We start from the raw sequence: 15,514 nt of genomic DNA, 5'->3' as shown, positions 1-15,514 counted from the left end.
AATTTCACGCAAGCTAAAATTTCTAAGGTTATAGATTCAAATTATGTTAAAACAAATTTAAGTGTTTGGGGTTTTTAAAAAGGATATGGTTTGTGGGATTTTGTTTTTGTTTAGGGTGGAAATTTAGCGTTTAAGGTTGTGATTTTGACAAAAGTGACTGTGATTTGGAGTTTAGGGTTGTGAGAGCTATGATTTGGGAAAAATTGAAAGCTAGGGATTATGATTTTGTTATGTCCATAGTGGGATTGAAATAGGTTTGATCTTATGTTTTTTCAGGTGGTGTAAGATCAAATTAAATTTTGGTGTTGGTGTTTATTTAGGGTTTGAAAAGCAATGGACAAAAGGAAGCTTTGATTGAGATGGGAGGCTATGCTTATGTATACCAGGTGTTCAACATATTTTTGCTATTTTTCTTTATTGTTTACCTATTACTGAATGGAGAAATTTGAATGGACTAGTTTAGTTTTAAATATTTAATATGGTTGTTGCAAACAGGGTTTTGTTATGCTTTGTGTGGTGTTAAGTGTGATGAGTCATTTTTTAATGCTTATATTCTGTTTAATGTTTTGAGTCATTTTTGTTTGCTTGTCTTGTATTGTGGAGACATGTTTAGTTTTGAATGCTTTTTGGGGCCTGTGAAACCATGTTTAGGTTTGACTGCATTTTGAGGCATGTTTACTTAATTGTCATCTAATGAATATTATTTAATTAAGTCAACAATTGTGATGATATCCTTGACTTAATTTAGGCTCATACAGATTGAGTTTGAATAGTGTTTTTTTTTTGATAAAGTGTTGCATATGTTGCAATCTTTTATACATTAATATCATAATTTAAATGTGAAACCAACCAATTCTAGAGAACCAAATAAAGGAACGCATTGATATTGATGACCAAGCTATTGTGTTTGTGACTTTTGGTTGGAACTTGACATATATAAATGATCATATGTCCCCATATGTTCAAATCTTGAAGCTTTCACTTAATTAATAAATATGTTAAAGATTTAATGTCAGAATGGATGGGATTAGGCTAGTGTCTACTCTTTATTTTCAAGTCTCAACTTATTATATTGTTCAAAAGTAGATTAGATATAATGACCAAAGCTAAGACTATTAGTATATTACGTATTATTTTAAAATTATTAGATACAGATTGGTTATATACTCTATGCCTAAATCAGATTAGTTTTTAATTAAAGTTTTGAAATTTGATAATTTTTTTAAAGTCTAAATCAAACTACTTTTTAACTGTTGTTCATCGTAGTGGCAAATTTGAGTATACTCCTATTATGAAGTATATTAGAATGAGGCTTGATTACTTTGATTTATTCCATGCAGAAGCTATGTCCATATTTGAAATAAATGATATGATTTGAGAGTTAAGTTATGTAGGCTTAACTAGATGTTATTAGAAAATGCTTGGAGGGACACTTAGTATTGGTAATGTTACACCTTTTGTAACAAATTTTGAATTTGTAAGTATGGTTGCTTCCATACCTAAAAATCATTAAATCCATGTTTACTTAGAGGATGGCTCTATCATTCATGGATATAATGTAGATGGTGGATTTGTTGAAGAAGAATCACAAGTGGAAGTTGCTTCAGACATTGAAAGTGAAATCGAAACTGAAGTAGAAGCAAGTTGTGAATGTGTTAGTTCCAATTTAGAGGAAGATGAAATTTTATTCAATGAATATGGAAGATGATAGTGCTAGTTTTGATTTTGAGTTCAATGAGAGTGGTTATGATATGAATGATGAAGATGATAATATATTTAAGGTTAATGTTGATTTAGGAATTAAGAGTGATTTAGGTTGAGCTGATGAAGTTAGTGTTTGGGTGGATGATGAGTTAAGTGTTGGAGTTGAAAGAATCAATGTTGAAGATGAAGATGGATCTAGATATGCAAAATCAAATTCTTTACACAGTGCATATGAGTCTGATTCTAAGAATGTTAGTAGATGGTCAAAATTCAATAGTGAAATAGATATGACAAATCCTAAGTTATAGAAAAGAATGTTGTTTGCTAATGGAAAGATATTGAAAAAAGCTATAAGGTAATGTAAGAGGAAAAATAGGTATAATGTCAGGATTAAAAAGAATAATAAAAAGAGAGTTAATATTGTATACAATGATAAGTGTCCATGAAAGCTATGAAGGGCAAAATTCAATGCAAAATACCTATTGGCTACTTGGCATATCAAAACTTATGTTCCTGAATATACATGCTTTAAGGACAAGAAGAATAAAAACATAATTTCTAAATAGACGGATCAACATTACCTTCAAAAGTTTATGATTGATCCAAAATACTCATTAAGTTCCTTTCAATAAGATATCATGATAGATTTTGTGATTCAAGCATCATTGACAAAATATTTTAGGACTAAGTAGAGAGCACTTGAAGTTATGTATGAAAATCATAAATAACAATAGTATAAGATTTATGATTATTTGGAGAAGTTTAGGCATAGCAATAAAAGGACCACTATAACATATTACATAGATTGTAGTTATTTAAAAGGATGTATGTTTGTTTACAAGCATACAAAGATGGGTTCAAAGCTTGATTGCAAGTGTATTATCAACTTTGGTAGTTGCTTCTTGAAGGGGTATTATAGTAGATACTTATTGGCAGCAATTGAGATTGATGCAAATGATTGCATTTATCCACTAACATATGTCACTGTTGAAAGTGAAAACTTTGAGTCTTGGCAGTAGACCTTGTTTTTGATGAAAACTGACTTTGAGATTACGTATTGTTATCATTGGACTTTTATGTTAGAAAAACAAAAAGTATAAAATTATTCCTTTTAATTTTTTATTGTTCAATATTAAATATAAAATTGAGTTTAGTCTTGCTAACTATAATTAATAGTCCTACTGTTTTATAAGGACTTGTTAATGCATTTCTAGACATTGTGCCTAATGCTAAACATAAAATCTGTGTTAGGCATTTATGCACAAATTTCAAGTCAAACTTTAAAAACAAAGGAAAGACATTAAAGGATTGCTTGTGAAAAGTTGCTAGAGTGACCTACTTGAAGGAGTTTGAGGATGCAATGAGGGAAATAAAATCCTTATCAATTGATGCACATAAATGGCTTTTAGGAAAATATCCAATTCTTTGGTCTAAATCTCATTTGTCAATAGTGGTCAAGTATGAAATGCTTCTTAATGATCTATGCGAGTCATTTAATTGGTTTATTTTGTATGCAAGGGATAAACCAATCTTAACAATGATAAAGACTATTAGGGCAAAATTGATGGAAAGATTACTTTGAAGAGTGCTCTAGGACCATTATGTCCTAAAATATAAAAAAAAAGTTGGATCAAATTGTCTTAGAGTCAAGTAGGTGTTGGCCAAAACATGTTGGTGGTCCAAGGTACCAAGTTGAATGTGGTCCATCGAATCATCATGTCGTTGACCTTGAATTACGTACCTCTTCATGTAGAATGTGATCTCACTAGCTTTCCATGCATGCTTGCTGTCTCATCCATGTTTCTAACTAAAGAAAGACATGAACATTTTGTCGACATAAGCTATAGCAACACAAGTGAAGATATATTTTAATTTCATTAATCCTATTAGAAGTGTAAATTAATGGTGAACTATTAAGTCCCTTGAACCAATACTATCACCAGTTATAAGAAAGTCACATAAAAGACCACATAAGAATAGGAAGAAAAAAACAGATAAATAGTTGAAAGTCAATTCAAAATTACTAAGAGAGAAGGACAATATAATTATAGGAAATGTGAAAAATCAGGGCATAATATTAGTACATACAAAGAAGAGATTCAAGGTAATAGCAAATTAAATCTAGCTACTATTGTTAAGGATTATATCAGTCAAGCAAGAAAAAAAGTCTTAAAGTTACCTGTGAGTGTTTTAGTTTATTGGTATATATTCATGTGTGATAATATTAGACAATATAATTACTTTTTTATTATTTCCATTTTCTAGGTTAAGAAATCTATTAGGACTATTAATCATAAGTTAAAGCTATTGTAACTACTAATTAGCCACTTTTAATAACTATTAGATGTATGCTTGATGTAAGCAACTTTTTTGTCCACTATATTCCAATCTTAAAATTTTTCTTATAAAATAAATGATTAATCATTTATTGTATTAATGTGTAGGGCTCTAGTCAAATATTTTTAAAACCATAAAGTTCTATTTTTGAATCTAGTGGACCTCTTTCACCTCTTAGACTTTAAGGAACCCCTTCACCTTCTAGACTTGCAAATATGGATAAAAGGAAGAGAATGTTGCCTGAATCTTCAATTAATGTTCAACAAAACAAAAGAGCTACAAAGGATGTAACAAGGCCAACTACCATGAAATGAATAAATTGCTAGGTTAATTACTAGCAAGGCTAGCTTGGAAATATAAGTTTTTTTTTTTTTTTTGCTTTTTTGTGCACATGACAAGTTTATGATGCAAAGTTCTTTTGTTACTAGTATGTTGGAAAGGTATAGAAATTCTTTTTGTTGTTTAGGAGACTATTTTTTATGTAAAGACTTATTTAGGATATTGATCTAAAGTCCAACATACTATTTACAATTATATATTGGCATAAATTGTTCTTTATTATCAATAAAGTTATGTTTTTGTTCATTAGTTTTGTTTTGGATTTCTTTTTATTACAACCTAAAATTACATACTAGTTTATTGGTTTGTTCATTATTTGTTTATGTTGGTATTATTATTGGTTAGTCATGTTGGTATTATGATTGATTTGTAATGTTGTTGGTTTAGGATTTGTTGATATTAGGGGATTTATTGGTTTAAGATTAAGCATTGACCAAGATTTAAATAAAAAATTGAAATAGCCACATAATCTAAACCATTACCATTACATAATTTGATTCAAAGTACATTTTGCCAATAATTGTCACAGAAGTACAAAATGTCTCTTGGATATAAAATGACTTACTAGTTGATACAACAAACTAGTTAATACATTTTGGTAGTTGATACAAAATACAAAAAAGCTCATAATCTTCTAAACCCAATTGCTACCCTAAACCTATAATACATTACCATACTCTAACCCTAAACTAATAAGCATAATCTAGTTAGTGCTTAGTCACCACAAAAATCAAACGACAAGCCAATAACAAAATCTACAATACTTGCTACTTTCTTTGTTGGCTTTCAATTGTATTGATAGTTCTTAACAACCCAAGGAGCACAATTCTAGCATGATTACTAATGGATGAATCATACCAAATGAAGAAATGACATCCACAAGAATATTTATAATTTTTACAACCTAGATTGTCATTTGACTAAAAAGTCCTTAAATCAACTAGCAATCCATAATGACAAAAATGAATCACAAAGTTAGGGTTTTCCATTCGAAATTCAATAATTAAAAACCCTAAATCAAGAAGGGAAGAAACAAAATTAATGGCGATAATGATAGGGAAAAAAGAATAACTTGAAAGGCAAGAAAAAAAGAAACATGAAAGAAAAGGTAATGAAAATGGACTAATTTGACTCATTAACCTAAGAAATTTTAGCATAAAGAATTTTAGTAATGCCATCTAGGTTATTTTAGCTTATGTGAAATTTTAGTAATGCCTCTAGGTTATTTAAATGCCACATCTTACAACCGTTATTGTTTAATGTTTCAGTAACTAAAAAAACACTAATTCAAATGTTAGTGACCAAAACAAAAAAAATAATACTTTAGTGACTATTTTAAAAAGAACTAAATAGTTAAGTGACTATTGAGATATTTTACCCTAAAAATAAAAGAATAAAACAAAAAAATAATAAAAAAGATGAAAAAAAATTGAATCCTTTTTAATAAAAAAATTATATATAATAAACATAAAAATTATTGGTAGTAATTAAATATTCTCTTCTCTTAAGAAAAAAAGGATGAAACAAAAATAAAAATTTTCGGGAATGAGATTATAAAAATATCCAAGTAATGATTTCTAAGAAATCTTAAAGTGAGAAAAGTTTTCTAAAATACTACCAAAGTATTAGAGTATTTAGGATAATTTTCAATAAATATTTTTATTAAAAATTAAAAAGATGAATTTTTATAAAAGACAAAGAAAAAAATTGTTTAAATTAAATCATGAGTATCATATTTTACTATTTCCATCATTTGTATAAATAACAATTTTTAGAATAAATATGAGCCGTTAAAGATGGGAATTTTGATAAGTTCAAGCAATATGTTTTAAGAGATCCTTATGTGAGAAAATTCTTTAAAATATTACTAGAGCATTAGAATATTTTTGGGAATTGTTCCATATACAAGGTTTTTATTTATGTTCCAAGCAAAATATTAAAAAACAAAAAGACATTTTTTATTGTAAAAAGAAAAATTAAGAAAACTATTTTTAAATATCAAAAGTAAGATCATTTTCATCAATGTTAAGGGATAACATATAATTAATTGGTATCTTTTTAAAATAGGTGCTATGGGAATGCTAATCTTTATCCATACGTAACTGTACTCCTATATCCGACTTTGTTTTTGTAGATAAAAAATTATCTTTTTAATAAGTGGCCAATCACACTTAGCTAAAAATATTAGTGGTGATTCCCTTTGCTTTGAGATTTATAAAATTGCTATGACATTCATAGCAAAATTGCTTGAAAGAAATCTTTTAGTGTTTTTAACTTGTTCTAGGTTCATACTAAAGATTAACATGCCATCCATATATAAGCAAATGATGACACCTTTGTATTTGTCAAACTTATTAGAGACACATTTGTTAGATTTATTGAATGTAAATCCTTTAGCTAGCATTACATCATCAAACTGTTGATGCCATTGTTTAGGAGCTTGTTTAAGTTTATATAATTCCTTAATCAATTTATATACTTTCTTTTCTTGACTTGGAAATACAAACCCTTCCAATTAATCTATATAAACTTCATAATCTAATTCATCTTTCAAGAATGCTATTTTAACGTCCATTTGATGAATTTCTAATTTACATATGGAAATTAATGCTATACACATTTTTATTGTAGCCATTCTTGCTACCAATGAATAGGTATCAAAATAGCTATTACCATGCTTTTAGGTAAACCCTTTAGCAACAAGTCTAGCTTTGAACTTGTCATTGTTCCATCAGCTTTCATTTTCTTTTAGAAAATCCATTTAAAACCAAGAGGTAAATCAACTAAGATCCATGTATTGTTTCCTATAATGGAATCCATTTCATCATTTGTAGCTTTTTTTTTTTTTTGAAAAGCTACATCTTGAGACTTTAGCTTTTTCAAATGTCCTTGGTTTTGATTCTACATTGAAGATATATTAATTGTATTTATTGATGTTTTCCCATATTTCTTCAACTAAGTACATTTGGAAATCTTAGCCAAAGGTTTTAACCTTCCTTGCTTTTTTACTTGCTCTAGGTACAAGATTATCCTCCTTACTTATGAAAGTTTTCTTACCTTTTCTCTTGTGAATCAACTAGAGCATCGTCCTCAGAATTAAATTCTAATTTGAATTTATATTCATAAAAAATTACTTCTTTAAATTCAATAATCGTATTAATAAGTATTGAATCATTAGGTTCTATTACCATGAACCTATATGCTTTGTTATTTTGAGCATTGCCAATGAATATACATTCAATTCTCTTTTCACCTAATTTTTTTTTTATGTTTGGGAACCCTTACAATTGCTTTATAATCCCAAACCTTAAAATAATTTAGGTTAGGCTTTATTTTTTTCCATAATTCATATAGGTCAACTTGCTCTTTTTGTTAAGAACCTTATTTTGGATATGGCATAAAGTTAATAATGCCTCACTCTAAATACCTTACACTAAATGAAAGTAAGACAACATGGTATTAACCATTTTGGTTAATGACTTATTCTTTCTTTCAGCTATACCATTAGATTGTGGACTATAAGATGCAATCACCTTATAAGCAATTCCATTGGATTCAAATTAATTAAGATCAAAATATTCAACTACATTATCAGTTTTGAAAATCATAATCCTAAAATTATAATACAATTCTACTTCATTTTTATAAGTTTTAAACTTATTCAATGCTTCATCTTTAGAATGCATCAAGTAAATATAACAATACCTTAAGTAATCATCTATGAAAGTTAAAACATACTATTTACCACCTATTGAAAGAGTATTATGTGAATCACACATGTATTAATTCTATGATTTTAAATCTTCTTTCAATCTCATGAAAAGGTTTTTTAGTTATCTTCATAAGTAGCATGTTCTAGTTTTCATCATTCTTTTTAATACTTGGAATTAAATAAGATTTAAACATTGCATCCATTCTATTATAATTAACATGTCCTAATCTATAATGCCAAAATCAAAAGAATCAACCAAGTAAGCAAAATAATTATTCTTATTAATCATAATAATAGATACATTGAGTTTGAACATACCATTATATGCATAATATTTTATCACAAATATGCTACCTTTAGATAAAATAAACTTATCTTCTTCAAAGACTAACTTAAAACCATGCTTATTAAGCAAATTAGTTGGTACAAGATTTTTTTAAGTTTTGCAACATACAACACATTTGTTATTCTTAATGGTTTTTCGAATGTAAATTCCAAATCAATTGATCATCTAACTTTAATTTTAGTAGTTGAAATTTTTTTTATGTAAAACACCTTTTTCCTTTTGGAAAGGTTTGAAGAAGGCTTTATTGGTACATACATGCTTAGTGGCACTAGAATCAATCCACCATGCCTTATTGTCTTTATTGACTTTGATTTTAGAAATCATTACAACAAAATTGTCTATAGTTGTATTAGGTGTTTCTTTCTTCTTTTTGATTGTAAGGCAATCTTTCTTAAAGTGATCTTGTTTTTCACAATAAAACATGAGCATTTATTTTTCTTGAACTTCTTAGCATTAGAAAATAGTTCTTTTTTCTTTATGGTCTTGGATGACTTGACATTTTACACTAGATTGACCTTAGAAGAACTAGCTTCCTTTATTTATCATTTTCTTTACGATATTGTTATAGATATTTAATTTTGTTTAAGCAAAATCTAGTTAGTTGTGGAGCTTTTAAAATCCGACCAAGTTCAAATCTAACGTTCTTTTAATTTTGACGAGTTTTTAAAATCGAATTTAAGACTAATTTGACCTAAATGCCCTAAGGTCTAACTTGGTCGAACATAATTAAATAAAGTCAAACTTGATCCAAGTCCGTCGAACTTGGGTAATTCTTAATAATTCATAGCTAAATAAGATTAATCAGGCTTGAGATTGAAACTTGTGATTTTAATACATTGAAAACCCTCATTGCACTGTGGGAAGGGTAAAATTATCGAAATGCCCTTTAGGGGTTTTTTTCTAATTTAACTTTCTCAAAGTTGGTTTTTTCATGAAAACTTTTAGAACATGATTAAACATTATTTTATGATTTTTGATGCATTAATAACCTTGATCATATCTTGGAAGGTTTGAAATTACTAAAATACTCTTTAAGGGTATTTCATAATTCGACCTTCACAGGGTTAATTTTTCACAAAAAGCTTTAAATCATGATTTGACATTATTTTATGATTTTTCGTGCATTAAAAATCTTGAGCATATCTAGAAAAGTGTGAAATTATTAAAATGCCCTTTAAGGGTATTTTCATAATTTAATCTTTCCAAGGTTAGCTTTTTACAAAACATACTAGATTAGGTTTTGAAATTATTATATGATTTTAGTTGCATTAAAAACTTTGATTGTATCACGGGAGGTGTAAAATTACTAGAATACCTTTTAATGATATTTTTGTAATTTGACCTTTTTAAAGTCTGTTTTTCATGAAAAGCTCTAGATCATGATTTAGTATTATTTTATGATTTTTAGTTTATTAAAATCATGAAACAAAGAAAAGATCATAGGTTTCCAAAAAAATCACACAAAAGGTCAAAACTTTAAAAGGGACAAAATAGTGTTTTCACATTATCACAATTGCACCAAAAGCTACATTTTGTGCTGAATTTATCATGAACCATTGATCTTTCGAAGGGTTAGATCTAAGGGTGAAAAGTGATTGCTTGGTAAATAAACTTGTAAGAGTGCTAGTAGCCTTTAGATACAAAATTGATCAAAGGCTAGCATGCATTTACATGGCTTTTATATTAATCATTTAGGGCTAGAAAAATGGAGGAGACAGCAAAAAAAAAAAAAAAATGGTGTGGAAAGGTGAAAAAAAGAGGAAAAAAATTTTTGGGGAAGCTTTTGAGAGGTATAATCTCAATCCTATTTTTCATACATTTCCATAGTTTTTCATATTGGTTTTCTTTAATTTTTATGTTCTTGCAAGAGAAAACAACTTCCTTCATAGTTGTTTGCCTCCATAATTCCAAGTTTGATCCAAAAATTCATCCAACTAATGAATAGTTTGGTTTGAAACAAAAGTGATTAAGGAAAAGAAAAAGTCTACCATTATATACCTAAGGGGAGGTTTGGCCAAGCCTCCATTCTTCCATGGCCAAACCTCCTTTGGGTTATTTCCCATGTTTTTCATGCCTTGAATAATATATCTTGATGGTTTAGATGCTATATTGTATGGTTTTTGCATGTTTGTTGATTACTTTGGTTGTTTGCATGATTTGTTTGGTTAGTATTTATATTTATAACGTTTTCTCTTTATATAGTTTACTACATATTTTATGAAAATCCTTTAGTAATAAAATGCAATCATAAGTGAGTTTTCTAGATGTTTGATGCATATTCTAGTTAAATAAATGATTGTACAATTGTGAAAAAGCCAAAGAAAGCATTCAGCCAAGCATTCCCCATTGTTTAGGTGAAGCTTCGCAGCTTTTATTTCATGGTCAAAAGTTGATATCTCATGTTTGTTTGCTTGCATACTTAATTATTTCTCTATGTTTTTGATGAAATTTTCAATGAATAAAAGTGTGGAGTTAATAAAGTTTTTGGTAAATTTCACCTTGTTCGTATGTGTTTGATTTAAAGCAAAATGGAGGAGACATTCCTACTAGTGTTCGACCAAAATAATAAAGCATGAAAATGGCCTTAAAGTTTTAGTCTAGCCCAAGGCTTGGTCGAACTTTTCTTGTCATTAAACTTTTGGTGTTTGATTTTTTTTGGCTAAGATTTTGTATACACATTTAGTTTGTGATATGTTTGTAAATATGCCTAAGTCTTGGTTTTCGCATTCATCCTCATTTCTTACATTAAAGGTTACATTTTGATCATTGATATCATGATTTGTTGTCACATGTTTTGCCCATGTGAAACCCCAAACCACCATGCAAACCCCAAACCTTAAACCCTAAACTCTGAACCCTAAGTTAAAACCCTAAACTCAAAACTTAACCTCAAATTCTAAACCCTAAACCTAAACCCTAATCTAAACCTTAAACCCTAACCAAAATCCTAAAACCTAACCTTGACCTTAAACCCTGAATCTAAACACACAAACCCTAACCTAAACCCTAAACCATGAATCTAAACACTCAAACCCTAAACCTTAACCTCAACCCCAAACCAACATCCAAAACCTTAAGCTAAACCCTAAACCTTAACCTTGACCCTAAGCCAACCCTAAACCTAAACTAAACCTTCATCCAAACCTAAACCTTAAACTGAACTGAACTAATCCCAAGACCTCTAAACATAACTAGCTCCCAAATTCTTAAGCCAAAACAAACCTAACCCTAACCCCTAAACTAAAACCTTAAACCTTAAAACAATCCTAAGTCCTTAACCTAAGATAAACCCTAACCTAAACCAACCCTAAACCCCTAAGTAAACCTAAAAGTTAATCCCCAAACTTAGAAGGCCAACCCTTTACCATTTCATGCATTCTTATCTCGTTTTACTTTATTGTTACATACGTTCTTGAATTGTCATGTATTTACATTTTGTCATTCATATTTAATTATCATGCATACATTATATATACATGTGTTCATGTATGCTATTCACACGCTTTTACAAATAAGATCTTTAAAGAAATATTTCAAAATAACTAAGATGATACTCCCAAGTAACAGATTTTGATTTTGTGAGTATGGTTGTTTGCATGCCTAGAAATCATTAAATCCATGTTTACTTGGAGGATGGGTTTATCATTCATGGATATAATGTAGATGGTGGATTTGTTGAGGAAGAATCGTAAATGGAAGTTGCTTCAAACATTAAAAGTGAAACTGAAACTGAAGTAGAAGCAAGTTGTGAAAGTGTTAGTTCTAATTTAGAGAAAGATGAAATTTTATTCAATGAATATGGAAAATGATAGTGCTAGTTTTGATTTTGATTTTAATGAGTGGCTCTATTATTAATGATAATGTATCTGATGTTAATGTTTATTTAGGAATTAAGAGTGATTTGGGCGAGGTAATGGAGTTAGTGTCGAAGTGGATGATGGGTTTGGTGTTGGAGTTGGAGGAATAAGTGTTGAAGATGAAAGTGGATCTAGATATGAAAAGTTAGATTCTTTGCACAGTATGTATGAGTCTGATTCTAAGAATGTTAGTAGATGACCAAAATTCAATAGTGAAATAAATATGGCAAATCCTAAGTTATAGAAAAGAATATTGTTTGCTAATAGAGAGATGTTGAAAAAGCCATAAGGCAGTGTGGGAGGAAAAATATGTGTAATGTCAGGATTAAAAGGAATGATAAAAAGAGAGTTAATATTGTATACAATGATAAGTGTCCATGAAAGCTATAGAGGGCAAATTTCAATGCAAAATACCTATTGGCTACTTGGCAGATCAAAACTTATGTCCTTGAATATACATGCATTAAGGACAAGGAGAATAGAAACATGAGTTCTAAATAGATGGCTCAACATTACCTTTAAAAGTTTGTGATTGATCTAAAATACTTCTTAAATTCCCTTTAATAAGATGTCATGATAAACTTTGTGATTCAAGCATCATTGATAAAATATTTTTGGGCTAAGTAGAGAGCACTTAAGGTTGTGTATGGAAATCACAAAGAACAATATTATAAAATTTATGATTATTCGGAGGAGCTTAGGCATAGCAATAAAAGACCACTACAATATGCTACCTAGATTGTAATTATTTAAAAGGATGTATGTTTGTTTATAAGCATACAAAGATGGGTTCAAAGCTTGGTTGCAAGTATATTATCAACCTTGATGGTTGCTTCTTAAAGGGATATTATAGTAAACACTCATTGGTAGCTATTGGGATTGATGCGATTAATTGCATTTATCCACTAACATATGTCACTATTGAAAGTAAAAACTTTGAGTCTTGACATTGGCCCTTGTTTTTGATGAAAATTACTTTGAGATTACAAATTGTTATCACTGAACTTTTATGTCAAAAAAACAAAAGGCATAAAATTATTCTTTTTAATTTTTTATTGTTCAATTTTAAATATAAAATTGAGTTTAGTCTTGCTAACTATAGTTTATAGTCTTACTATTTTATAGGAACTTGTGAATGCACTTCTAGACATTGTGCCTAATGCTAAACACAAAAATTGTGTTTGGTATTTATGCATAAATTTCAAGTCAAACCTTAAAAATAAAGGAAAGGCATTGAAGGATTGCTTATAAAAAATTGCTAGAGCTACCTACTTGAAAGAGTTTGAGGATGCAATAAAGAAAATGAAAGCCTTATCAATCGATGCACATAAATGGCTTTTAGAAAAATATCCAATTATTTGGTCTAAGTTTCATTTGTTAATGTGGTCAAGTATGACATGTTTCTTAACAATCTATGTGAATCATTTAACTAGTTTATTTTGTATGCAAGGGATAAACCAATCTTAACAATGATAGAGACTATTAAGATAAAATTGATGCAAGGATTGCTTTGAAGAGTGCACCGGTTGCAAAGTATTTAGGACCATTATGTCCTAAATATATAAAAAAAAAGTTGGATCAAATTGTCTTAGAGTCAAATAGGTGTTGGCCAAAACATGTTGGTGGTCTAAGGTACCAAGTTGAATGTGGTCCATTAAATCATCATGTGGTTGACCTTTAAGTTACATACCTCTTTATGAAGAAAATGTGATCTCACTAGCTTTCCATGCATGTATGCTGTTTCATCCTTGTTTCTAATTAAAGAAAGATATGAATATTTTGTCGACCTATGTTATAGCAACATAAGTGAAGATATATTTCAATTTCATTAATCTTATTAGAGATGTAAATCAGTAGAGAACTGTTAAGTCCTTGAACCAATACTACCACAAATTATAAGAAAGTCGCTTGGAAGATCACATAAGAATATGAAGAAAAAAACAGATGAAATAGTTGGAAGTTAATTCAAAATTAGTAAGAGATAAGGACAACACAATTGTAGGAAATGTGAGAAACCAAGGCATAATGTTAATACATGCAAAGAAGAGGTTCAGGGTAATAGCAAATTAAATCCAGCTACTGTAGCCAAGGATTATATCAGTCAAGCAAGAAAAAAAGTCTTGAAGTTACCTGTGAGTATTTTGGTTTATTGGTTTATATTCATGTGTGATATATCAGACAAAATATAATAATTTGTTTTATTATTTCCATTTTCTAGGTTAAGAAATATGTTAGGACTATTAATCACGAGTTAAGGCTACTGTAACTACTAATTAGCCACATTCGATGACTATTAGATAGATGCTTGATGTAAGTAACTTTTTTTTTACTATATTCCAACCTTAAAATTTATTCTATAAAATAAATAATTAATCATTTATTGTATTAATGTGTAGGGCTCTAGTCAAATATTTCTAACACCATAAAGTTCTATCTCTAAATCTAGTGGACCTCATCTACCTTTTAGACCTTATGGACCTCCTTCACCTTCTAGACATGCAAATATGGATAAAGGGAAGGGAATGTTGCCTAAATCTTCAATCAATCTTCAACAAAATAAAAGAGCTACAAAAGATCCAACAAAGCCAACTACCATGAAATGAATAACATTGCTAAGCTAATTACTAGCAAGGCTAACTTAGAAATATAAGTTTTTTTTTTTTTTTTGTGCACACGACAAGTTTATGATGGAAAGTTATTTTGTTATTAGTATGTTGGAACGGTATAGAAATTCTTTTTGTTGCTTAGGAGACTTGTTTTTTTTATGTAAAGACTAATTTAAGATATTGATCTAAAGTCCAAAATACTATCTGCAATTATATATTGGCGTAAATGGTTCTTTATTATGAATAAAGTTATGTTTTTGTTCATTAATTTTGTTTTGGATTTTTTTTTGTTACAACTTAAAATTACATACTAGTTTATTGGTTTGTTCATTATTTGTTTATGTTAGTATTATTATTGGTTAGTCATGTTGGTATTATTATTGATTTGTAATGTTGTTGGTTTAGGATTTGTTGATATTTGGGGATTTATTGGTTTAAGATTAAGCATTGACCAAGATTTAAATAAAAAATTGAAATAGCCACATAATCTAAATCATTACCATTACATAATTTGATTCAAAGTATATTTTGCCAATAATTACCGCAAATGTACAAAATGTCTCTTGGGTATAAAATAACCTACCAGTTGATACAATAAACTAGTTAATGCATT

At 28.8% G+C, this 15,514-nt stretch overlaps 1 protein-coding gene and 1 pseudogene across 1 annotated transcript; both read left to right on the top strand.

The window, feature by feature from the left end:
- The first annotated feature begins 2,480 nt into the window (after window positions 1–2,480).
- Window positions 2,481–3,286, top strand: LOC149516428 (uncharacterized). Its single transcript, XM_089766255.1, has 2 exons — window positions 2,481–2,719; window positions 3,034–3,286. Exons 1-2 carry the CDS (start codon window positions 2,532–2,534, stop codon window positions 3,284–3,286), a joined length of 441 nt encoding a protein of 146 aa, XP_089622381.1. The 5' UTR covers window positions 2,481–2,531.
- Window positions 3,287–13,052: 9,766 nt separating this feature from the next.
- On the top strand, window positions 13,053–14,196 carry LOC149516427 (uncharacterized; annotated as a pseudogene).
- The last annotated feature ends 1,318 nt before the right edge of the window (window positions 14,197–15,514 follow it).

Source organism: Durio zibethinus, chromosome 10 (assembly GCF_047325235.1).
Source record: "Durio zibethinus cultivar Kanyao isolate XHJ-2024 chromosome 10, ASM4732523v1, whole genome shotgun sequence".
In the NCBI taxonomy this organism is placed as follows: domain Eukaryota; kingdom Viridiplantae; phylum Streptophyta; class Magnoliopsida; order Malvales; family Malvaceae; genus Durio; species Durio zibethinus.
Note: the sequence above shows the minus strand (reverse complement) of the source record. Positions and strands in the feature narration are given on the sequence as shown.